At 38.5% G+C, this 27671-nt stretch overlaps 1 protein-coding gene across 2 annotated transcripts in view; it reads right to left on the minus strand.

The window, feature by feature from the left end:
• The window catches only part of PLOD2 (procollagen-lysine,2-oxoglutarate 5-dioxygenase 2), an 82310-nt gene that overhangs the window by 52510 nt on the left and 2129 nt on the right, over positions 1-27671 (minus strand). For both annotated transcript variants that reach the window (XM_070753370.1, XM_070753369.1), the window contains exons 2-3: positions 3719-3810; positions 362-498 (exon numbers count right to left, since the gene is read on the minus strand). In XM_070753370.1, the coding sequence (XP_070609471.1) occupies positions 362-498; positions 3719-3810 (229 nt within the window). The remainder of the gene's footprint in view (positions 1-361; positions 499-3718; positions 3811-27671) is intronic.

Consider the following 27671-nt stretch of genomic DNA (forward strand, 5'->3'; position numbering starts at 1 on the left):
AAGTCCACTTGGGGGGAAAAACTGGATGTAGAAAACAGATTTTATCTTCTGTTCCTTAAGAGAGACTTGGACAGCAGAAAAGATCCAGCTTGATGCAACAAAACTAATAATGTAATTTGTAGTGAGTGGGACATTTTATTCTATTTTTTATTCTATTTTTAAATTTATCTATTCTGATTTTATGTATGGTGGGACTGGTCTCTGGGTGTCACACGACTTTCGTTGCCAATGACAATTCGTTGTTTTGACAATGACAATAAATTATTATTATTATTATTATTATTATTATTATTATTATTATTATTATTATTATTACTTTTCCAATGACTAAAATATGAAACCCAAAACAAAGAATTCTTACCAGTCCACATACATAACCACCAAATCTTCCTGATCGGCATATGTCTCCAATGCAGATTTTATCAGACGTACTTTCTGGCCTCCACCAATAGAATTCGGTCCATTTCTTCCTTTCCACTTTTCACCTTTGCCTAAGACCTAGGAACAGAAATAACATGGTTTTTATTTTTGGGATGGGGTGGGGGAATGGTTATTAAAATATATATTGCCATCATTTCAGTAGTTAACAGGAACATCGACAACTGGACTGTGTCAGTGTCAACCCTGAAATTGATCTGGTTGAAGACACCTTGGAGCCTTGGGGCGTGCATAAGTGCACCAGTGTGCCTTCCATCCCCTCTCCAATTGTCTCTCCTTATCTCATTTATCTTTTCTTCCCTTCAAATATGTTCACCTATATTTTTATATCTTTTCTTCTATTCTTTTCTTTATTTATATTATTACATATCTATTCTCTTCAATGTGTATTATGTATTGGACAAAATAAATAAATAAAAATAAATAAATAAACTAAATCTGTTATGAAAAACTACCAGAAAAGTATACTTTATCCACCACCATCCCAAAAAAATCCCTCCCCAAAAATGATATTTACCCACTATTTTGAGTGGAATTCAGACAAAAACTATAATATAGATAGTCTTCTACTTACAACCATATGTTTAATATATATGGTTGTAATATTAAATATTTAATAATATTTAATGACCATTTAAAGTTATAATGGCAAAATGAAAAAATGACTTATGACCACTTCTTACACTTATGACTATTCCAGCATACCCACAGTCACATAATCATGGGCTTGACATACGGCATGAATTTACAATGGCTGCAGCATCCAAAGCCTCTTTGGTTATCATTTGCAACCACCTTAGGGAACTTCTAATAAATAAAATCAACGGGGAAGCCAGATTCACTTAAGTATCTCATGATTCACTTAGAAACTACATTGATTCACTTAATAACTATGGCAAAAAAAAAGAATGTAAAATGGGCCATGATTCACTTTACTGCTTTGCTTAGTAATCAAAATATTGGGCTCATTTGTGGTCATGAGACTTATACAGGTATAACTCTTATACGCTATCGGTATAAGAAATCTTATCAACTTGGAAAAATAATAATAAAACAGTCTCCAATTTCCTTTTCCCAGGTCTAAGAAACTTACACTCCTATCCTTATCCATTTTATACTGTCATTCTGTATACAGTGGCCTTCTGCCTATGTCAAAAATATTTGCCTATGAAAAGTAGTGGAATATTCTATTATATAGAATATATTCTATTCTATTCTAAGAGTTGCTGTAAGATAATGCTATTTGTAGTTTCACGTGAAAGAAAAAATGGGGAGGATTATTATATGGTTAAGAATATTCTCTCATATTTGAAAACTGATGTCATTGGTTTCTGTAGTTTGGGATACAGAAAATTTATGAGTAGTAAAATGCTGGATTAATATGGATTAACTCTGGAGAACATGATATTTTAACGAGCGTATATATGCATAATATGGTTCACTCTAACTTTTCTCTTTTTTAAAAAGAAAGGATAGTTGACCCCTGGCCCGACTCCACTTGTGTTAAAAGAACTGATTGATATCTACTAAGTTTTACAACATATGCTTGGAATAAAAATATCAAAAATATCAAAAGAACCAAAAGTAAGAGTAGACTGAGGAAAATTGCTCCTTTCTGTGCAAATCAAGAAAAAGTTTCTGATGATTTATCTCTATTACTTTACATTGCACTAATGCCTAAAAATGCCTAAAAGCTTAAATATGTTTTTACAGTTATTGTAGCTAAAGTACTTTCATAATACTAAGTTGCAGGATGTTTGATAACTTTTATATAATCTGACATTAAATGGCTGGTTGTGAAATTAAAACAAAAATTGAGGCAGGATGCAGATTTTAATAGGTACAAAACGTTAGAACAAATATGGTCTTTCTTTCTTCTTTAGTCTTTTCGATTGTGATTACAAAACTTTTTTCTCAAGCCAGAAACTAGATATGTTAAACTAGAAAAATGGGGATTTCACACCTAATATCCCGATTTCCAATCTGTATTTAGGTTGGTATGAAAGGGATTATAGGGTTGTTAAAAGAAGATGATGTATAGGCTGATCCACGTGATGATTTGTTGCCTTATTTTAAAGTTACTAAAGTTACTAAAAATTACTAAAAGTTACTAAACCATGACTACATTTGAAGTTTTTAAGCACATAATTTTGCACACATATGCCTAAGATGTTCATTAAAAAAGAGTTTACTGGCAACACAACATAAAGCACAATCCAGTTTCCACTCCAAATTTTCAATATCTCAGCAATACTAATTGATAAAAAAGGTTTTTGTTTTAGATTAAAAGTAATATCATCTAAAGATCATGCCCTGGTAACATTCACTTTTAAATGATGGTGCTAAAATCAAAGAGACCATTATCATTATATGTGCATTGACTAAATCAGAGAAACAAGTATCTTACTGAATCCAGGAGCCAGAATAAAATCATCAAGCCAAAAATAAATTGCACTGAGAAGGCAAGAGGTGAAATTGTTAATATGAAATTATGGAATAAAGGGGAAAGTAACAGATGCAAGCACCATGAAGATAATTGAGTGGAAACAGAAAGAGGTAATATTTACAAACTGTTAAAAATCTTGCCAACATTTCAGTCTATAATTCTTTGAAACTGTCTAGTAAAATGGTAAAAGACAGCATCTGGAAGATTAAGAGCTAGGAACACTAACAAAATGCTATAGGAGGGAATAATATTGAGCTGGCAAACACATGCAGAACACAGTAACATACTTCATGATTTCATTCTATGTTTTCATTTTAGCAAAGTATAACCCAATAATGGTAAACGGTTTTTTGCTTGGATACCAAACGGACCTGTCCACAATAGTGCATGCATGTGCCCACACCCATAATGCAATGCCCCCTCATCATGGATATGGGCACAACTCCCCTGCACTGTCCTTCACGCATGCACACAGGGTTCACTGAAGCCTCTGTACTTCTGGTAGGTCTGTTGGGTCATTTTTCACCATCCAGAAGGTTCCGGAAGCTTTTCTGAAGCCTAGGACAGACAAAAATGACCTTTCTCCCACTCGCCGGAAGGACAAAAATATCTGGCCAGCATCTCACCAGCATGCACATGCAATGTGGCGCTGACATGGGGCAAGCTTCATGTTCCCTCAGATATGTCTCCATGTGCAACCTGTGACATAGGTTCACCAGGTCTCCGGGATAACTTAATGCATAAATTCCCAATATATGTACAGTACGTGGTATACACACACACCGAATGGAAATTGTCTGCAACATTGTGAAAGGGCAAATGAGCACACAATACCTTTACTGTGTAGTTGAAGTGATTTGCTGATTGCATAAATCGGTGGAAGCCATCTGTTTCCTTGGTTGCGATAGTTAGAATTAAAAGCTTATCTATTGAAGGAAAAAGGGAAAAAATATTCTTGATTGATAAAACAAGATAGCTGAAAATTAAGGAACAATTGTAAAGTTGGCCAAATTCAACATCTTACGTAATAAATCAAATCTTCATTTCATTTTCAATCGTAACAGGAAATTAAGTGAATTTGTTTCATTAGAAACTCAAAATTTAAGAAGTTGACTTAGCTATTAAAACAGTATAAAAGAATACTATTGAATGGAAATATGATATTATCCATTATCTCAATGACAGTTTTATTTAATTATACAAATTAGATATGTGTGAATCAGGTATCACACACAAAGTCACACAAGAAAATCAAGGTATCCAAAAAGAGAAACCATCTTCTGGTTAGTGATTCAATTGTAAGGGATGTAAATTTAGGAAATGATATGGAGGTTTTGAAAGAGCTCAGGTGTCTGCCAGGTGCTACTGCCAGCAGAGACAACAGACGTATTCTTAAGATAGTCAAGAATCAAACAAGGATTGTGAAGTTGATGCTATTATACATCTTGGTACAAATGACCTACCCCCAAAAGATGTATTTTCTGTGCAGAATGACTTCCAGAGCTTGGGATATGAACTTAGTAGTATAGGTTGTAGACTTATCTTTACAGAGGTTTTATCAGTATATAAGGAACAAAAATGGAAAAGCCAACATGTACCAGACATTAATGTATGGCTAAAGGAGGGGTGTAAAATATATTGTATTGTATTGTGCTGTGCTGTGCTGTGCTGTGCTATACTATATTATTATATTATATTTGACTTGTATACCGCCCCTTTCCGAAGACTCAAGTTCAAATAACCAGGACCAGGTGGATTACACCCCAAGGTTCTGAAGGAACTGGCAGACAGATCCTCAGAACCACTGAACTATATCTTTCAAAGATCCTGGACCACTGGGAACTTCCAGAGAGCTGGAAAAGAGCTAATGTAGTCCCAATATTCTAAAAGGGGGGGGGAATCCAGGAAACTACAGATGTATCAGCCTGACCTCAATACCAAGGAAGATTCTGGAAATGATAATCAAGGAATGAATCAGCAAATACTTAGAAGCAAACAAAGCAATAACCAAAAGCCAACATTGGTTTGTCAAAAACAGATCATGCCAGACTAATCGTACACTGAGAACATATGCACCAAAGACAAATTCCTTGTGTGTCCAGTTACTATTGGCCAATAATGTTCTTTGACAAAGTGACAAAATTAATAGACCAGAGGAATGCTGACCATATAATTTACTTGGATTTCAGTAAGGCATTTGAAAAAGTAGACCATAATCTATTACTATAAAAGTAGACAAATGTGGATTAGACAGCAATACCACCAGATGGATTCAAAACTGACTGATTCAAAACGTGTAGTGCTCAATGTAACTGCATTTACATAGAGGGAAGTATGCAGTGGAATACCCCAAAGCTCTGTTTTAGGCCCATTACTCTTCAACATCTTCATTAATGACTTGGATGAGGAGATAGATGGAGAAGTCATGATACCAAACACCAAATACAGAAAGATCTTGACAGATTTGAACATTGGGCGCTATCTAACAAAATGAGATTCAATGGTGAAAAAAATAAGGTTCTACATTTAGGCAAGAAAAACAAAATGTACAGGCACAATTCCGTATATGTGATACCTTGCTTAACAGTAGTAAATGTGAGTGGGATCTAGGAGTTCTAACTAGTGGACAATCATTTAAATATGAGCCAGCAGTGTACAGCAGCTGCCAAAAAAAGCCGACACAGTTATAGGCTGCATTAACAGTACAATCAAGATCACATGAAGTGTTATATCACTTTATAATTCCTTGGTAAAACCACTCTTGGAATACTGCATAGAGTTTTGCTCCCCACAATATAAAAAGGATGTTGAGACTCTAGAAAAAGTGCAGAGAAGAGCAACAAAGATGATTAAGGGACTGGAGCCTAAAATAACAGAGTTGGAAGGGAAGGTCTTCTAACCCAACCCACTGCTTAGGCAAGAAATCCTACACCGCTTGTTGGATCATTCACAACTTCTGGAGGCAACCTGTTCTAACTGTCAGGAAATTTTTCCTTAGTTCTAAATTGCTTCTCTCCTTGTTTAGTTTCCACCCATTGCTTCTTGTTCTACCCTCAGGGGCCTTGGATAATAGGTTGACTCCTTCTTTTTTGTGACAATCTCTGAAATATTGGAACACTGCTATCATGTCTCCTCTAGTCCTTCTTTTCATTAAACTAGAAATACACAATTCTTGCAACTATTTTTATATGTTCTATTCTATTCTATATAATGTATTATTAGGAAGAAATCCAATTCATAAACACACTTCATTTTAAAGATTGGAATGAAAACTCTCAAGTCTGTTGACTTATGGAAAACATCTGTCGAAATTACAGTGTCCAATTACATGAGATGGGAACCATCACATGTTCGGGCCATATTTATAACTTGGCCTCTACAGGACACCATCACCAATCCAAATTCTTCAAAATGTTCATATTCACAATAAAAACTTTTATATTTCCTGCATATAATTGGTCAGTAATGAATTTCTACCTCAGTCTGTTATTTTAAATGGCTTGCAACTAATACTAGTTATAGAGAGCCAGTCTGGTGTAGTTATTAATGTATCGGACTAGAAATCAGGAGACTGTGAGTTCTAGTCTCACTTTTGGTAAACGCCAGCTGTGGGACACTAGTCATTTTCTTTCACTTCTAGAGAAATAACAAATCACTCCTGAATTTTTTTGCCAAGAAGATATCTAGGAAATCAGACACAATTGAACCAAAGGAGAAAAATAGTTATATTTAAGCATTGCGAAAATATTTATCACATATGGCATTAATTACAGGTATTGTTACTATTTTTAAAAAAGTACTAGTGAATTAAAAGTTGCAGTATAATTCTTACCAAATTCCTTTTGAACTATAAAACAATGCAATGATAAAACTATTATTTTTTTCTTCTTTGTTTACAGAAGCAAGAATTATGAAGCTTTTGAAAGAGAAGAATAAAATATAGTACTCTGAAAAACGAGATTGCCTATGACTAAGTAATACAAATATCTCAGCAGCAACAAAATTACTTCCATTCCATTTTGAATAACATTGTGGAAATGATGAAACTTTGATATATTGTATTTAGAACTTTTGTTTGGATGGACTGCATGTTCAATTCATTTCTGGTATTCTAAAAAAATTCCAGGTCTTAAGATTTCTTTAATGGAATTTATTTTACATTAGATTCTAGTTAAATCACTGGTTCCCAAAGTGGGTGGTACCGCCGCTGGAAGGCGGTGGGATGACTTAGTGGGGTGATAAGAGACAAGGGGGGTGGCAGGGTGTGCTAAGAGCCAATGAGGGTAGCAGAGAAGTGCTAGAGGTGGGCCATCACAAGGTGCTGCCTGGGGCTCTGTTGACTGCCAGTCAGCTGAGAACTTCCGGTTCTGGTTCCATACCTCCTTAGCCTGCAGGTACCATACACTGGCAGCCACACTAAGCCTTGTGCGTGCTGTTCTATTTTGTTTGTTTGTTTGTTTGTTTGTTTGTTTGTTTGTTTGTTTGTTTGTTTATTGGATTTGTATTTTGCCTGCCTCGGCAAGCTTTCCCTATTTTTAAACAATTAAAAAATATAATTTATATTACTGCCTCCCCTTGCAACTGTAACTCTTTTCAAATCAGATGTAAACATACACATATTGTCAGTGTTCTGATTTTCAGAACAGAAATGGCAGAAGCAGAAAATGCAAATGTAGACAATATAGTGTGGAATATCGGAAATATGGATTTATATCAGCATCATAAAACGATCAGCTGCCACGGTGCTTACTATATGAAAAAGTATTTTCCTATAATAAAGCCTTCCAGACTGAATGAACATTTGAAGAAGGCACATCCTGACAGCGCAGACAAAAACCTAACTTTTTAAAATCACTTTGTGACAAATTTCAAAAGCGCCCAATACTGCCATGCATGTTTTACAATGCTTCCCAATAAAACACTGATGGTTTGCGTACATATAATATCATATAACATTTCCTTGCTGATTGCTAAGTTTGGAAAGCCACATACTATTGGTGAAGAACTCATCCTACCAGCCATTAGTGAGGTTCTGAGTACTGTTTTGCGTAAATTACCACAAGATAGAATGAAGACAATTCCTCTCGGCAACAATTCATTGCAAAGACGCATAGATGAAATGGCTGAGAATGTGGACAATATATTGTGCAGCATACTAAGGACAACAGACTTTGCATTATAGCTGGATGAATCAACTGTACTGGGCATTGTATCTTTGCTTCTTGCTTATATGTGTTTTATTAAAGATGAAAGCTTTCCTCAAGAATTATTTGTGGGGCAACTAAAAACAGATACTTAAAGGGAAGTCAATATTTCATGTTGCTGAGGAGTTTTTCAAAGACAAGAAAATTCCACTTATCAATATACAGTGATGCCTCATCTTACAAACGCCTCGTCATACAAACTTTTCGAGATACAAACCCGGGGTTTAAGATTTTTTTGCCTCTTCTTACAAACTATTTTCACCTTACAAACCCACCGCCACCGCTGGGATGCCCCGCCTCCAGACTTCCGTTGCCAGCGAAGCACCCGTTTTTGCGCTGCTGGGATTCCCCTGAGGCTCCCCTCCATGGGAAACCCCATCTCCGGACTTCCGTGTTTTTGTGATGCTGCAAGGGAATCCCAGCAGGGGAAGTTTTTGTGATGCTGGCAACGGAAGTCCAGAGGTGGGGTTTCCCAGCGAGGGGAGCCTCAGTGAAATCACAGCATCGCAAAAACACAGAGGTCCGGAGCTGGGGTTTTCTATGGAGGGGAGCCTCAGGGGAATACCAGCAGTGCAAAAACGGATGCTTCGACTGGCAAAAGGGGTTAATTTTGGGCTTGCACGCATTAATCGCTTTTCCATTTATTCCTATGGGAAACATTGTTTCGTCTTACAAACCTTTCACCTTAAGAACCTCGTCCCGGAACCAATTAAGTTTGTAAGACAAGGTATCAATATACTTGCTTGTGAAACTGATGAAGCATCATCAATTACTGGTCGCTACTGTGTGTACTTGAAAAAAAGCAGTGCCAAATGTCTTTACCATTCACTGTGTCATTCATTGCCAACATCTGGTTGCAAAAAACCTCAGTGATCACTTACACAAGTCATATACACTGTCATTACTACAGTGAAGAAAATTAAAGTACATGCTCTCAATGATTCACTATTCTGTCAGCTCTGTATTGAGAATGGTAAAGATTTTGATCGTTTGCGGCTTCATATTCATTGGCTATCAAAAAGCAACTATGTGAGACACTTTTATAATCTTTTTAACACTGTTGTGGACTTTTTTCAGGACAAGAATTGTCCTTTGTTCAGAGATGAACTCGAAGAGATGAGAAATAAATTGCTTATTTATCAAAAATGTTTGCAAAGTTCAATAAAGTGAGTTTGCAGTTGCAAGGAAATGAAGTCAATCTTATTAAGGCCAAATCGGTCATATATACGTTTATTTCAAAGTTAACTTTAATCAAGTGGAATATAGGCCATCTCCAGAGGCAGATTCCTCTTACCGTCCTAGCACTGCACTGCAGGAGCATCACAAGGTTACGCACACACGTCTCCTAGCACAAATTTTGCTTCCATGCATGTGCAGAGAGACAATTTTCCTTCTGTGCATGCTCAGACACAATCACCAAAAATAAGAAAAAAAATGGCGGCATGCACGGACCCTCAAAGACAGCACCGGAGCCGTCATGCCCAAATTATGAAATCAGTGCGCCATTACCGGAGCTGCACACCAGACCGCACCGGTAGGAACGCACTCCTGGCCGTCGTGAGCTATACCAATTTCCAAGCTTGTCTGAGCTAGAAGAGAGGTGGGATACAAGATGATGATCTGCAAGTTTTTTGTGCCCATTTGGACATGCTCCTCACGTGGAGTTCAGGTTCTGCGCATATGCAGAAGCTGAATCTCTCGCAAGGACTTGTGCGTGCAAGATTTCTGTTTTTTCGATTCTGTGCATGTGCAGGTGTTGGTGGGAGCCAGCGCAAGCTCTCAGGTGTTGGTTGGAGCCGGGAATAGACATGAGTTTTAAAGCAGCCATTTCTTTCCTCTTGTTTTTATTCAAATCTGAAGAAAACGGAAAAGATAGTCTGCTTTAAGGAGTCAAATGAATGAAACATTGATTTCACTTATATGGAAATGTATAAAAAGATATAGTTTATCTATCTATCTATCTATCTATCTATCTATCTATCTATCTATCTATCTATCTATCTGTCTATTTATTGGATTTGTATGACGCCCCTCTCCGCAGACTCGGGGCGGCTAACAGTGATAAAAACAGCATGTAACAATCCAATACTACACAACTAAAAAAAACCTTATTATAAAACCAAACATACATACAAACATACCATGCGTAAATTGTAAGGCCTAGGGGGAAAGAATACCTCAGTTCCCCCATGCCTGATGGCAGAGGTGGGTTTTAAGAAGCTTACAAAAGGCAAGGAGGGTGGGGGCAATTCTAATCTCTGGGGGGAGTTGGTTCCAAAGGGTCGGGGCCGCTGCAGAGAAGGCTCTTCCCCTGGGTCCCGCTAAATGACATTGTTTAGTTGATGGGACCTGGAGAAGGCCCATTCTGGGGGACCTAACTGGTCGCTGGGATTCATGCAGCAGAAGGCTTAAATCAGTCCTTCTCAGATAGTCGGATGCGCCCCCCCTGGGGGAATGTAGCAATGCTAGAGAGCATGTGTGATCCAGGGAACGTGTGCAGTCCCTCGCAATTGATTTCCCTGGACGGGGAGTGTTTTCCCAGTTGCACACTGCTCCCCCTGCCCAGAAGAAAAGGTAGCTAGGCAGGGCAGGGGGGCTGCATGGGTTCTTGTTGTTCTCAGCGGGTGCCACGGTAGCCATGAATGGCATGGCAAACCTGCTGCTAGACAAGATGAAGCATCCTCTGAAACTGGGTGAAAGCTTCAAATGACACCTTAAAGTCTCCTTCCACACCATTTGCTATGAGTGCCCGGCAGAGGTGGCACTTATGGGCCAGGTCAGTGATTCCAAAACATTGGCTTGGTTAAGCTAGCCTGGCCCCATGTCAAAAGAGGGTCCTAACCATAGTAGCCTATGCCTGCCTAAACAAAAACTGGCTCTACTGAGTTTATTGTGACTTACTCCCAGGTAAGTGGGTAGAGCAGCCTTCCCCAGCCAATAGTTTGCTTGCAGCTTATAATAAGTAAAATAATAAATATTAATAATAAAATTCCATTGGGGCATTTTAAGTTTGTATTGCTCATTGTGTGAAAAGAAAGAGTTAATTTAATTTATATTATTTATATGTGTCATCTTGCAAAATTCGTATTTTGAGAGGCAACAAAAGAAATTGCTAAATAAACAAGCAACATTCTCCTATACGAAATTAATTTAATCACAAGTTTCATCAAGCATTAATGTGGTTGCTTTATTTTGTTTAGAGCCATTTGTGACCCAGTTATTGCGATTTGTTTACCAAATTATGATTAAACAAAATTTAGCTTTTGCAATTTGTGAAACCACCCTCTCTGAGTGACAAGACAGGGATTATATTAATTCAGGGATTTATTAACTCTTACTGAAGGTTGGAAACATTCTTACTCTGCAAAAAGATTTATTTTCCTACGTTATTCTCAAGTCGCTTCAGAATTTCTTTAAACATTTTTGGCGTATTTATTTTATCTTCATTGTTACAATATATTTTAAATATTAGCACAGAGCTAATATTAAATATATGAAGCATTCAGAATTCTAAGACATTGGCCATTTTATGACAAGTAATACTTTAATTGACTACTCCCTCCACCTACATCCCCCCCAACCCCTCAAAATGATCCAAACACAACAAACTATGATATGACTGTATGTATGCTTTTTATATATTGGGGTTTCTTGTTTTTTACTTTTTAAATGTATTATTGTTATTTTACAGTCTAACTATTAGATTTGTCATTATATATTGTTTTTATCATTGCTGTAAGCCGTCGCGAGTCTACGGAGAGGGGCGGCATACAAATCTAATAAATAATAATAAATAAAATAAAAACTAGTATAAAGTCCATTTACCATAAGTATGAATTATTTTACATATTTTAATTATATTTTCTGTCATGTTATATCGTATGTTAGTTATATTGTATGTATAAATTAGGCATCAATTAATTAAGGAAGGGTATGTTGTAACACTGATAAGTCATCCTAAAGACAGACACCTGTTTCTCTCTTTGAGTGTATCCTTAGCTTTTTTCACAATTGTCCATATTGACTAAAACTGTTGAAAATTGAAATTCAGTGAAATCTGGAGGGTCAGAGTTGCCAAATCTATTGGTACATACCCAACCTAAAATATTGCTAATTTCACAAAATGTGAGAGCAAGGTGATAAAAGTAGGCATTATCTTGAAAAGCTACAAAAACAGTTTGACCAAGAACATTCTATATCCTTTATCCATCTGTTTGCCCTTCTGTTATGTTGGATTTTAAGACCTATCGGCCTGTCTGAAGATAGTGAAAATTGCAGCGCAACGAAGGCTAGAAGCTACTAAAACATAAAAGGCTGTTCTGTATGACGACACCCAACAGTCCCTGTGTCCATAACATTTCCCCTCAATTTACAAATATAGGTGTGGATTATCTTCCTGCAAGTTTATTTTTATATATCTAAGTCATTTGCTTATGTGGTAATTTTAATAGTAATTTTAATAAAAGTTATTAAGGGTTATAATTAAATCAATAAAAATTAATACGAACTACAATATGAAAGAAAAAATAACAAATGGTTTATAAAGGAAAAAAATGCAAAGAAAATAAGAATATAGCAAAGAAAAAATATAATTAATATATTATATATCCCCATTGTAATTATTAAGACGTAAGTTCTTTTACAAGGGTCACCCACCATATTTCTTTTCTCAGCCTACGGTAATGGTATGAATGCGAAACTTTAGACATACATTATTTGAATTGTCAGGAGTGCATGTACAAATTTTGCGTTTCTTCAGACAGATAGTGTAGCTGCAGCAGTGTTTTCAAATGACGTCTGTAAGTGATGTACATTACAAGCAGCGTGTCACTGAATTTCTCACTGCAGAGAAAGAAACTGTTGAGAACATTCATAAATGTTTGTTCCACTTGTTTGAGCCATTAAAGGATGATGAAGAGGTGATTCGCACAGTGCAGAAATGGCTTTGTGACCAGAACAAGGAGTGGTACCGTCAGGGCATACATGCCCTTGTGTCTCACTGGAGGAAGGCCACAGAACTGGACAGAGATTACGTGGAAAAAATAGGGAGTGTAGAAGAAACAGCATTCTTTCTTGTGTGTAAATTTCATTGTGTTCAATAAATAATTGTTGAAAAAAAAAAGTGATGCATTACTTTCTGGGTGACCCTCGTATAATTCTAGTTTAGCATCTTTTTCCATATCATTCTTGTAGCCTGTCATTTCTAAATCAAGCTCAATCTTGTCAGAACAAACCTGTTCCACTTCCATAATATCTTTGAAATGCCGTTCTATCTACAGAGGCAGACACTTTTCAAATTAACTTCTGGGTCCATTGTTCAAACATATTCTTCATTATGAGAATGTTAAAATACATATTTTGTTTCTTTCTGTATCAAGATTAATTCAATTCAATTCAATTTATTAGATTTGTATGCCGCCCTTCTCTGAAGACTCGGGGCGGCTCACAACAACTATAAAAACAATATTACAATGGTACAAATCTAATATTAAAAATAACTAAAAGCCGTATCATAATTAAAACCAAACAGCACATACATACCAAACATAAATAATAATGAGCCTGGGGGAAGATGTCTCAAATCCCCCATGCTTGGCGGTATAGGTGGGTCTTAAGTAGTTTACGAAAGGCAAGGAGGGTGCGGGCAGTTCTAATCTCCGGGAGGAGTTGATTCCAGAGGGCCGGGGCCGCCACAGAGAAGGCTCTTCCCCTGGGGCCCGCCAGATGACATTGTTTAGTCGACGGGACCCGGAGAAGACCAACTCTGTGGGACCTTATCGGCCGCTGGGATTCGTGCGGTAGCAGGCGGTTCCGGAGGTACTCTGGTCCAATGCCAGAGATTAAACTAAGTGTTCCCTAGCTTTTAGCTCATTCTGGTTCCCTTTAGTGTCCCTAGCTTTTAGCTCATTCTGGTTTCCTTTAGTGTCCAACATTCAAATTCTCATCCTGTTTTTTCTCGTGAGGAGCAATCGTCTGATGCACTTGTGGGAAATCTGTATCAGTTGGTCCCAAGAGGATTCAGGAAGAACTGGTCTTCTTGCCATCAATTCATTTTGCTGCAGTTGTTGGCTCTAGTTCAGTTCACCATTTCTTCCCTGGAAGTCATGCTACTTATGCAGTAATTTAAAAAGACCACATTTGACATAATGAAAATCAAATGCTGAGCTGCTTTGTTTGAGCAGGAAAATTGATTGCTTACAAGAAATTAACGTTGTTCTAACAATAATTGCAAAGGCTTCATCAGATGTATGTTATATTTAATCTATGCCTATATAGAGAACTTTTTTTACATCCTAAAATACAGTTCTGTAATCCATTCAAGATTTCGGTTTTCTCATTGTCTTTTTCAATAATTCATTAAAATGATTTTATTTTCCAAACATGTTGAATTAAATAGAAACTTAATGGACACTTTGAAAATGCAAGTTATAGGAATGTATTGCATTAGAAATCCTAATTTAGCGTTAGCTAGCATGTGTAATTTTTTGCTTTCTTTTTAGACATTTTAAGATCAAAGTATTGTTTTTATAATTCAAGCAAGTTGATTATAAATTATTACTTGAAGACCAACTTTGAGCTAAAAGTTGACTTCTTCCAAAAACACAAACAAAAAAAGAGCTTTGTATCAGAGGTGGCTTCTAACTTATCTCGCTGCTGGTTAGCTTCCTCCCACGGCCTGAGGCTGTGCTTCATGCACAGTGCCCCCCCCTCAAAAAAGCCAAAAAAAAAGCCAAAAGCAAGATGGTGACAAAAGCAGTGCCAGAAATTTAGCTTTTGAACATACAGTGGTACCTCAAGATACGAACTTAATTGGTTCCAGGGGGAGGTTCGTAAGACGAAAGGTTCGTAAGACGAAACATTGTTTCCCATAGGAAACAATGTAAAGTCAATTAATCCGTGCAACAACAAAAAACCACAAAAAAAACGCTGCCGCCCAGCTGTCACCTTTTAAAACAGCAGGGGGGGCTTCCCAGCAGCCTCCTGAACCCGAACGCCAAACCCGAACTTCCGGGTTCGGCGTTGGGAGGCTGCTGAGAAGCCCCCGGCTGTTTTAAAAGGTGACAGCCGGGCGGCGGGGCTTCTCAGCGAAAGTTCGGGTTTGGGAGGCTGCTTTGAGGAGGCGGGGAAGCCTCTTGCAGCAGCTGCCACAACCGCCGGCTTCACCGCCGCTCGCCCACCGCCTGCCTGCCCAGGATGCTAACCTGCTGCCTCGCGGGGAAGCCGGGCAAGAGCGATCTTCTGCCGGCCATGGGCGAGCGGCGGGGAGTTGCCCATGGCCGGCAGAAGATCGCTCTTGTCCAACTTCACCACGAGGCATCAGGTCAGCAAGAGCGATCTTCTGCCGGCCATGGGCGACTCCCTGCCGCTCGCATTGGGGTGGGGGGGCTGTCAGGACACCCCCCCACCCCAGCACTTTGCATCCCGCCGGCTAAGAGCAATCGGGCAGCAGCTTCTGCCGCACACGGGCAATGAGCGGGACAGAGAAGCGGGGAGAATCAGGAGGCTCCTTTGGCGGCTGCCTGGCTTTGTGTTTTTGGCTGGGGGAGGAGACAGGAGGGCCGGCCCCCCCACCCCAGTGCTTCACCTTCCCCCCCCCAGCCAAAAACCCAAAGGTCCCCACCACAGCACCCGCTGCAGCCAAAACAACAAAGCCGGGCAGTTCCCCAGCTGCCGAAGGAGACTTAACCCCGCCCCTCTGTCCCACCCATCGCCCGTATCCCCCTGCTGCTGCCGCCGCCCGCTGGCTGCGAGCGCTCTGCCAGGCGGCCAAGAAGCGTTCAGGGCCAAGTGCATGGAAGAATGGGAAGCTGAAGCCACCGGCGTTTGTGCTTCCCATTCCTCCACGCGCTGAATGCCTCCTGGCCGCCTGGCAGAGCGCTCGCAGCCAGCGGGCGGCGGCGGCGGGATATGGGCGATGGGTGGGACAGCAAACAGGCTTTGGGGTTTTGGCTGGGGAGAGAAGTAGGACCTTCCTAACCCCCCCCCCAGCCAAAACCCCAAAGCCTGTTTGCTACCGCATGGTTTAGCCAGGACAGGAGCGAAGTGACTTGGAGGAATGGGGAGCTGAAACAGGGCGGCGGGGGCGGGGGGGATACGGGCGATGGGTGGGACAGAGGGGCGGTGTTAAGTCTCCTTCGGCAGCTTGGGAACTGCCCGGCTTTGTCATTTTGGCTGCAGTGGGTGCTGTTGTGGGGACCTTTGGGTTTTTTGGCTGGGGGGGGAAGGTGAAGCACTGGGGTGGGGTGGCCCGCCCTCCTGCCTCCCCCCCAGCCAAAAACTTTAGACATACATTAGTACGGAAGTTCGGGTTTGGCGTTCGGCTTCGGGAGGCTGCTAGAAAGCCGCCCGGCTGTTTTAAAAGGTGACCGCCGGGCTGGGGGGCTTCCCAGCAACCTCCCGAACCCCGAACTTTTGCTGAACCTCCGGGTTCCGGGTTCAGGGGGTTGCTGGGAAGCCCCCCAGCCCAGCGGTCACCTTTTAAAACAGCCAGGGGGCTTCCCAGCAGCCTCCCGAACCCGGAAGTTCGGGTTTGGCGTTCGTAACTCGAAAAAAGTTCGTAAGAAGAGGCAATTTTTTTCTGAATCCTGGGTTCGTATCACGAGTTGTTCGTAAGACGAGGGGTTCGTGTCTTGAGGTACCACTGTACTCAGAAAAAAAAATATCCAGAAAAAATATAAAAAAATAATTTACAAACTTCAATTTTTAAAAAAGATGTTAGCACCATCCCTTTTCATGCATTTTTGGCTTTCACACTAGAAAATATATAACTGAAGAAAAAGAAGTCATCAGGTTGAGGAAAAGTATTTGGAAACTGCAAATCATGCAAAATGCAGCCACGCGAGCGGTCATGGGCCTTCCTACGTATGCCCATGGCTCACCAGCATTCCGCGGACTGCACTGGCTGCTGATTGGTTTCTGGATGCAATTCAAAGTGTTGGTTATGACTTATAAGGCCCTACATGGCATGGGACAAGATTACATGTGGGACTGCCTCCTGCTGCATGAATCCCAGCGACCGGTTAGGTCCCACAGAGTCAGCCTTCTCCAGATCCCATCAACTAGACAATGTAATTTGGTGGGATCTAGGGGAAGAACCTTCTCTGTGAGGGCTCCGGCCTTCTGGAATCAAGCTCCCCCCCAGAGAGTCCCACTGCCCCCATGCTCCTCACCCTCTGCAAGAGTCTGAAGACTTATCTATGTCGCCAGGCTTGGGGTCATTAAGCCCTAGCCTCCTGGCCAACTAATGTAATATATGTCTGTAGTGTGTATGGGCATGGTTGACTTTTAATATTACTGGGGGTGTTATGCCGCCCCGAGTCTGCGGAGAGGGGCGGCATACAAATCTAAATAAACAGATTACTAGTCTAAATTAATTGGATTTAAGATATTTATATTGGGTTTTTTAAATATGTTGTAAGCCGCCCTGAGTCCTCGAGGTGGGGTGGCATATAAAACCTCCCGCTCTTTTGACCAAACGGTGTTTGCTGGTGCTACCTGCTTCCTCTTCCTTCTCATGCTGAAGGGCTCTCCTCTCCTCTTGCTTGCTAGCTTTGTAGCCAGCACCTTTCCTTCACTGTGGTGACACCTCGGTTTGGTTGAAGCAGAGTTGATCCAGCTGCAGCGAAGCGCCCCCCTTTGCCTTTCCACGGCCAAATGCTCTGGGAGGCAACCTCACGCCAGGTGTATGGGAGGCAGCGCGAGGGAGTCACCACAGCAAAGTGGTTTATTCTGTCTCCACGCACCCAGAGAAAAGAAAATGTTTCTTTTCTCTGGGTGCTGGCAGATGTTTATTCCCTCTCCAAGTGCCCAGAGAAAGTAAAATGCTTCATTCAATCTGGAGTGCCAAAACATTCTAAAGCACCACTGAAAGGCTCCTCTGGCAGCCCAAAAAAGCCCAAGATGGCTGGGACTAAAGGGGAAATGACAAGAAACTGGCCGGGCCTTCGTGCCTCTTTCAAATTTCCTGGGAAATTTTTCCGAGCTCGGGTTCTTAAGTAAAAAATGGTTCTTAAAAAAGGCAAAAAATATCTTGAACACCCGGTTCTTATCTAGAAAAATTCTTAAGTAGAGGCGTTCTTAGGTAGTGGTACCACTGTATTGATAAGACTACTTGCTAATTTATTTTTATTTTAAAAAAAATCCCAATAAACAACACGTAATCAATCACAGTATGCGGTCTGGGTACAACATTTTAAAAAACATCTTTTTTAACCACTATTTTCTTAATATACTGTATAAACAACTCTACTTTTACAATTCCATTAAACTTATCTTCTAGCAAAACCTTTCCCTTTCTTTTTATTTAATACCATATCTCTTTTCATTTATATTCATCTTCTATCCAATGATAAAAACGCTCCTATACATAATACTCTAATTCTTCTTTCCCTTTAATTGCCATTGTTAAACTACTTGCTCATTTGAGTAGCAATTACTGGCACACAATGTAAATTAAAAATTACTGTATTAATATAATATTCAAATGTCTTTCTAGTGCCTAGCCAGTTCACAAAGAGTAAAAGGATTTATACATTTCCCATTCCAACCTTTCCTCCTTACCACTATACCAAATGACATGTCGTCCAGGCGCTGTGGTTACACACAACCAAGCTATTTTGAAAGGAAGGGATGTTTTTTGTAAGCTGGGTTTAAAGAAATCTGAATGAGAGAGGCATTCACAAAGCCTAGCAATTTGTCCAATATGTACATAGGATTTTCCGTTGCCAGGAGTATGGATTTAGATTTAAAAGCTGTTTTTCTGTGATCATTTCCATAACACAATGCATTTACATTGGATAATCAGAATGCTGCAAAATAACTATTTCCATAGATTGTATTCAATCTGGGAACAGTAAGAGATAATGTTATGAATATAGATTTTTAGGCAATATTATAAGGTACAATAGAAATGATTACCAATATTAAATGCACTTTGACACTAATCCGGCTTTCTCAGCAGGCAAGCCATAATTCAAAAATTAATCTAAAATTAGCATTTGTTTTCCGCTACTTCTCATCCCATTCTTTCTGAAGTTTCTTTTTTTAAAAAATCCAATTGTTGAAAATTAGGTTAATACAATGCATGGGTCCCTGGGACAGAAATTACAACTGTTGAAAAATGTAGTGGTAAAACGAACTAAAACATCTAACACTAACTGGCAATCAGTCACATAATCATATTCGAGTACTGTTGTTGTTAGCTCTGGCCCAGCTCCTGCCCCAAGGACTGTGGATGTGGAGGAGACATCCACATGCTGCAGGCCTGTTTTGCCCCCCCCCCCCGGTGGAATCTGCTGATGAAGGATCCTCTGACCAAGAAGACATGAGTGACAGGAGGAGGAGAGTGTGGCAGACAGCTCAGAAGGAGATCAATTATCTAACGCCTCCTTGGATTCAGAACAAGAGTTAATGATACAGCCAGGCATGTGGAGAGCGATGCATAGGCAACAACAACTGAGAGATTATTATCAAAGAAAATGAGGCCACCTGTGGTTGGGTGGGGCTGTGATAATTAGTGAGGCTGCTATAAAGAGCAGCCTGTGGGTTTGGCCATTGTGGAGGATTATCTGATCCTTGTGTTTCGTGACTGCTTTACTGACTTTGACTTTTTGTGTGCTGATTTTTCCCGGCTTTGAAACTAAACCAGAGCAAAGTGTATTTCACTTTGTGAAAGAAGAAGGACTGTGAATTACCTCACAGCTGCAAGCTAAGTATCACAGAACTGATAAGGGACTTGTACAAATTACCAGTTTGTTTGGAGACGAGTGCTCTTTACCACACCAAAAGAGGGCTTAGTTTAAGAGAATTTTCATTATAAAGAACATTGTTTTGAATTTTCAAATGTGTGTGTGTCTGAAATTTGTACCTGTGAATTTTTGGGAGGAGTCTACCAGAGAGCCCGACAGAACAAGTACTAATATTAGTGTATAAAATTCTAAACAGTTTGAGTTTAACCATTTTGCTTTTGCTAAAAACACAATATGAACATGTCTGCCAGCTCTTTGAGACAGAAAGCTAAAACCATGAGCACTACTACATTTATTGCAAGATTTACAGTAAAATAAACTTGCTAGTCTGAAAGCACTACTCCCCACTCTTGTCTTTGCCTCCCCATAAACTAGGAAGGTCCCTTCTGAAACTCTTTAGCCAACTCTTTCCTACTGTGGGCTGACCATCCCTCTAGTTCCCAGCCCATTATAATGTCCATGAAAATTCCTAAGTAAAATTTGTTTTGGAGAGGCCTTTTAAAAATGTATCTCACTCCCTCCCCCTTTTTCTGGTCCTATTCTACTGTTTACAGTTTAGAATATGAGCGAGGATGCTTTCTTCAAAGTAACATCTGTCCTGTGGAATAAACCTGGCCATGTTCATGGGTCTATTCAACCCATTCCCTGCACACCTTTGTTACTTTCTCCATCGGTTTCAAATGATTGCTGGCTCTTTTATAATCTGCTGTCTTTAAAATAAAATTAAAAAATATGTACATAAACTATAATGAATATACTGAAGTTTATCCAAGTCATGATTTTTAAAACTGGCTCAAATCCTATGCACATACCAGTACTAGCAAAAGTATTCTTTGTGCTAGATCAAGGTAATTGGGGGGGGGGAAATACCCAAGATTGTTGGCACTGACCAGTGGCTATTAGGAAAAACTGTGCCAGCCAACTCTTGAGATAAACGGCTGAACTCAGAAGGTCAATGTGTCTTTTTGAAAGGAGACAGCCTTTCCCCTCTGAGGCATGTAAATGTATGGGGTTAAAGAAAAATAAATAACCTTGAGTTCTCAAATGTACACTGAAATTACTTAGAAGCTGGCAATTTAGAGTCCACATAATAGGCATGTACATCCTCCCTCTAATTGAACTGAATAAATCCATATGTGCAAGTGGCAAGCATGTGTTTTCATAACCCTTTGTGCTTTCAAAACCCACATTCATAAAAATCACAAAAAATAACACAGAAATTTTAAAAAAAAGTTCTCTATGGACGAAGACCTGAAGCATTCATCAAGCTACTGTCAACTAGAAAAACAAATTTCCACTATTAATAAGGTGTGCATTTTTCTGATGAGTGGCAATATCAATTAAATATGTCATCGGATATTGCATGATTATTTCCAGAATATTATAATACTGAACAGAGGGACAGATCTGATCCAAACTTGTGTATAGCAATAGCAATAGCATTTAGACTTATATACTGCTTCACAATGCTTTACAGCCTTCTCTAAGGTTTCCAGACAAACACAATCATAGGTTTCCCGACAAGCACAAGAACTGTGAGATGAAAAACAGGGGAGGATCCTTTCTCTCATTGCCAATTGACAATCCAAGTTCTTGTATTTATGGCACTGTAATTTTCTGCAGTACAGAGAAGACTAGTTAGAAAGAGAGAACCACCAGTGATTTTATAAAAAATGCCACTTGGTCAGAAGCAGTTCCATTTTCTCTTCCAAATTTCCTACAATAAATCCCTCTAAAGTAGAAAATATCTGTTCTTATGGCCAACAATATCTACATTTATGGCTAACTGGGAGCTGCTTATAGACTTTTTTGCATGAACTGAAAAAATGTGCTTATAATTTGTGGTTTTATAATTAGGAAAAAATGATAATAGAAAAAAGTGAGCTTCTTTGTAATCATAGGGTACAAAATTTGATAATTGTACTTATATTTCCTACAACAAAAAACAGAAGCTTTTTTTCCCCTCTTTTCCTTCTTTCCTTCCCTTCTTTCCTTTCTTCCTTTCCTTCACTTTGTACTAGTTTGTTAAGTTTTATTTTCCTCATAAAACCTTTAATACAATTTATTTTGAAAAGCAATCCATCTACCGTAAATCAGAGGCAGGCAATGGGAGTACTACGCATTTCTCTAATCTCCTTAATTGTTGCTCCTTTGATTTTAAAAAATATATAAATGGGAAAATGAAATGCATCAAAGTAAAATATACTGTAGAGTTTAGAAACATCCTCATTTGCAAACATTTGCATATTTATTTATTTATTCATTCATTCATTCTTTCATTCATTCATTCATTTATTAGATTTGTATGCCGCCCATCTCTGTAGACCAGGGCGGCTCACAACAATGTACTCTTTTAGAATAAGAAGTGTGCCTACAATGGTATATGCCTACAAACAGCCAAACCAGTTTATTTTTCTGATCATCTTTCAAGATTATAGTTAATTCAGAGCTTGTGATGAGTTTTCAACCAACTCATTGAACAGAACAAAGATATGGCATATTGATGGATAAGTCATAAAAAGCAACTATTTCCCATTTAGTCTATTTTCTCATTCCACTGCATACAGATGGATGCAAATACAGTAGTATTTTATATTCCCAACTGGTGTGTATAAATACATTTCACTATTGCTCAGTGATTCAGCATTTAGGAAACACTTAGCAACTGGCTTCAGTTATAAAGTGAGAAAAGTTTAGAGAACGTTTATTATACTTAAACACTCTTTTTACAAGGCCAGCTGTTTAAATAGCAGCAGGCAAATATAAAAGCCCAGAGAATGTTTTATATTACTGTCCAGCATCCAATATTTTGACTTTTTGAGCAGACATAGCTACTGCTCTTCCATGACACTTGACTTCCTTTGTTTATCAATTCCTCTACTTCACCCTAGGAATACTAGTATATATTGCATTTTATTATATACTAACAAAACCACATGATATACTAAACTTATAGAACTTGTATGAACATTCCATAGATGAGAATACAAATTATTGTAATCATGCAAAATTGAAATTTTCCCTTCTCCCTAGGCTTATAGAATTTATACATGGTATGCTTGTATGTATGATTGGTTCTTTAAATTGGGGTTTTTTAGATTATTTTTAATATTCGATTTGTCCACATTGTCTTTTTTATTGTTGTTAGCCTCCCCGAGTCTTCAGAGAGGGGCGGCATACAAATCTAATAAATAAATAAATGAATGAATGAATGAATAAATAAATAAATTTTCAAATTCTACATAATATTGCTAATCCAAGAAATTAACATTTGCAAAAAATAATGAAACAAATAGTGATATGCTTGCATGTAGTTGTGGGTTTATTAACCACATATTTTACTTGCCTAAAGTAAATTATTTTGTAGAAGAAAACATTCTCACAAGACAAAGTTAAATTAAATTAAAATGTTGCATTCTATACTTCCCTACTTTTATTAAAGTTCCCAAATAATTGTTTCATGCTACACATCTCTTCCTAACACAAGGCACATTTATTATAGTTTGGGGGATTTTTTTAAACAAAAGAAACATGTGCTATACAAGTTCATTTATTCTGAGGATGAACGAAGGGCTTAAAAAAACCGTCCAGCAGAATAATTTGTTTTGACAGGAACCTAAACTATAACTAGTGTGTCAGGACTTGGGCAGCCAATAAATTTGGGATATGCTCCATAGTGCATATGTCCTTCATAAGCTCCATTCCTGGCAGTGCATTTTAGCAAACATAGCATGCATAGTATTTAAATGTTGGTTACAAGTACAGCAACAAGTTAACAGTTAGTATTATTTATTATATTCAATAATTACTCTTATGGGTTGCAAATAGTTGCAAAAGGAGACATTGTTCTATTTATTCATGATCCTTTCAGCTTTTTCCACTCAATGCAGAAGGGCAGCTCCCTCCAGGTCCCATTCGAAGGACTGAAAGATTTAATAAGTGGATCACCACTAACCCTAAGGTTACAAAACCCTCCCCTTTTTACCTAATTCTGAGATTTTTCCAGAAATCTGGTCATGCATTGATGAAAATTAACAGTAATTATTTTCATTATTCCCCATCATTCTTTAAACAAAGAAACTCATAAAAATAATACCCAGTTTTACCCCAAATAAGACATCTCCTGATAATAAATCCAATTGGGCTTTTGAGTGCATGGCAATAAGGTCAAGCACTTATTTCAGGGTTAAAAAAATATAAGACAGGATTTTATTTTCAGGGACACACCGTAGTCTCACAAAAAGATGACTTGGTAATAATAGACTCACAAAAAGATGACTACAGCAATAGAAGAAAACAACAAAACTCTTTCAAAATTGGAAAAATAGAAAATCCTCTCTTAAAAATCCATGACATTCTTGTGCTCAACTGCATCACTAATATCCCGGCTACCCCAAAATTTAACTGGAACAGAAGATGCCTCCCTCTTCTTCAAGAAGCTGCAGAACTGCCAGGGAAACATCATTTAACTCATAGTGAAGTCTTGTACTATGGTGAAGACTTTCTATGGCTTATATAATTCTATCCAGCAGAACACACAAACTGATGTGCAAACACATTATACCTCTGTCCAATGAATACCTTCTTATATTCTAGGCAAACTGTATATCCTAATGGTTGGACTTAATTCAACACTGAGGAATCAGTCTTCCAAACTTTTTCCCCCCTCCAAATTTAAGCGATGCAAGGGACTTTCTTTTTCTTCTTTCCTGTTATCATTCATAATTCCTCCGTGGTTTAGTTCATTCCTGGCAACTGTAGATCTTTTTTCTTCATGCCTGCTGCACTCTAGTCAGAGCCACTGTTCTATGCTGACTCAGTGTAGTTTGCCATCTTTTCACCATGGGGCAGTTTGTGAGTTAACTTTTTATGGTTTTCAGACCAACCAACCAACAAAAAGAATTACTGGTACAGTATTTTGGTTCTGCTTTGCCTGTCCAGTATCTAGAAGAGAACAACTTGTCTTTTTGGAATTACTATTGTTTTGGGAAAATGTATTTCATTGTGTCAACAGAAACCCTGTCAGTCAACGATCAGATTTTTAACATTGACCATCCAAAAGAAAATCACTAGTAGGAAAAAAAACACATGGCAATAGATTTAGATAAGCTTAGAACTTGAATAGCTCAAAATGAATCCCAGTTCCATTGAGCAAACTCAACAAGCTACAGCATGAAACTTGGCCATACAAAGCATAATATTTACAGCTGTCATCTGATTTTTAAAAAATTGATCTATCTGGTCTGTTCAACAAAAAAGAGTAATATAAATAGTTCCACAAAATGAGCAATGCAATAGAACATGAATCAGAACATTAATTAACTCTGGGCCAAAAAGGCAGAATTAGTCTATTTCCAATATTATTAAATTTACCCTTCTCACATACCTGATAGTGAAATGTTAAAATGTTAAGATGATATCTGGCTGCTTGGGGTGGGGGGAAATTAAAATATGTCAAAATAATACCTTCATGCCGGGCTGCAACACATGGTCACATTCTAGAGCCAGAGCAGAATATTTCATGATGATAATCTTGTTGACTCATTTAAGTCTAAATTGAAATGTGAATATCCATTCCTCAGTGAAAGTCATCAACTATAGGAGTTATGGTGAAGAAAGTGTATCCATTACAGCCTTTAATCTTAAGATAGTTTCTTGTTCTGCACACATGTTCTTTGTATAGAATAAACAACTTACTTACACTTTTAAGCATATTATGAAAAAATAAAGCATTCTCTTTAGTACCGGTAGTTGTTTGCTAATTTAAATGTAGCTCTAGACTCTGGAGAGAGTAATACATTTTCTTTGTATTAGTTCTGGGAGATCCTTTAAATGGATTTGAAATATTAATAGGCAAATTGGTGCAGTGGTTAGAATGCAATACCGCAAGATAGAATAGAGTAGAGTAGAGTAGAATTTTATTGGCCAAGTGTGATTGGACACACAAGGAATTTGTCTTGGTGCATATGCTCTCAGCGTACATAAAAGAAAAAGATACATTTGTCAAGAATCATGTGGTACAACACTTAATGATTGTCATAGGGGGTCAAATAGCAATGAAGAAACAATCAATATTAATAAAAATCTTAGGATACAAGCAACAAGTTTCAGCCTACATACTTCTGCTGATCACCAGCTGCCACCAGTTTGGCAGATCGAATCTCAGTAGGCTCAAGGTTGACTCAGCCTTCCATCCTTCCAAGATCGAAAAAATGAAGACCCAGATTGTTGGGGGCAATATGCTTACTCTCTATAAACTGCTTAGAGGGGGCTGTAAAGCCCTGTGAAGTGATATATAAATCTAATTGCTACTGCTATTGCTAAATTAAAAGAATTTAGTCAAAAACAAATGCCTCTTGCATTTAACTCTCATTGATGATTTCTGTTTTTTCTTTTTCTTACTTTATATTAGTTTGTATTATTTTTTATCTTCCCAAAGTATATGCCTGTGTATAGGTTTCTTGCATTATTATCAAGGATGGAGATAAGAACCTAAGAAGAGCCATGCTGAATCCGGCCAAAGCCCATCGAGTCCAGCATTCTGTGTCACACAGTGGCCCACCAATTGTACATGGGGATCTTGAGCAGAAAAAGAAGGCAAAACCTTCTCTTTCCCTTGACCCTTAGCAAATGGTACCAAGGGAATGCTGTCTGCCTCAGCCAACATAGCGGCAGCACTTGGAGATTAAACATTATAGAAACATAGAAGATTGATGGCAGAAAAAGACCTTATGGTCCATCTAGTCCGCCCTTATATTATTTCCTGTATTTTATCTTAGGATGGATGTATGTTTATCCCAGGCATGTCTAAATTCAATTACTATGCATTTACCAACCACATCTGCTGGAAGTTTGTTCCAAGCATCTACTACTCTTTCAGTCAAATAATATTTTCTCACATTGCTTCTGGTCTTTCCCCGAACTAATGTCAGATAGTGCCCCCTTGTTCTTGTGTTCACTTTCCTATTAAAGACACTTCTCTCCTGAACCTTATTTAACCCTTTAACATATTTAAATGTTTCGATCATGTCTCCCCTTTCCCTTCTGTCCTCCAGACTATACAGATTTAGTTCATTAAGTCTTTCCTGATACATTTTATGCTTAAGACCTTCCACCATTTTTGTAGCCCGTCTTTGGACCCATTCAATTTTATCAATATCTTTTTGTAGGTTAGGTCTCCAGAACTGAACACAGTTTTCTAAATGTGGTCTCACTGGCGCCCTATACAGCAGGATCACAATCTCCCTCTTCCTGCTTGTTATACCTCTAGCTATGCAGCCAAGCATTCTACTTTCTTTCCCTACGGCTTGACCGCACTGTTCACCCATTTTGAGACTGTCAGAAATTACTACCCCATAATCCTTCTCTTCTGAACTTTTTGCTAACACAAAACTGCCAATACAATACTCAGACTGAGGATTCCCTTTCCCCAAGTGCATTATTATAATGATTGAGTGTTAAGGCAAGATACATGTAAGAGTATGAAAAAAGTCTGATTTAACTCCAGGTCCAAGCAAAAAAACATGTGGCAAACTAAATGTGTGTTTTAAACCCATTATCGTAGTTGAGTGGAAGTCTTAAGTGCTTTTCTTTGAACAGGTTTAAATGCATGTTTTTATTCTTCTGCTTTACACATTGGGGATTGAATTTCTTACTGCTTTCCAGCTCTTAGAAACAAGCACTTTGTAAGATCCAAGAAACAGAATATGAGCAAGACTGGGGCACAAATTCATCCCGTTTTGAGAAAACTGGCTGGGGGAACAGGAGGATATAAAAATAACAGTTACTAAATTGAATAAATTATTTTCCCCATTCTTGCTCCTCAGGCCAAGTCTG

The sequence above is a fragment of the Erythrolamprus reginae genome, chromosome 5 (assembly GCF_031021105.1).
Source record: "Erythrolamprus reginae isolate rEryReg1 chromosome 5, rEryReg1.hap1, whole genome shotgun sequence".
Lineage (NCBI taxonomy): Eukaryota > Metazoa > Chordata > Lepidosauria > Squamata > Dipsadidae > Erythrolamprus > Erythrolamprus reginae.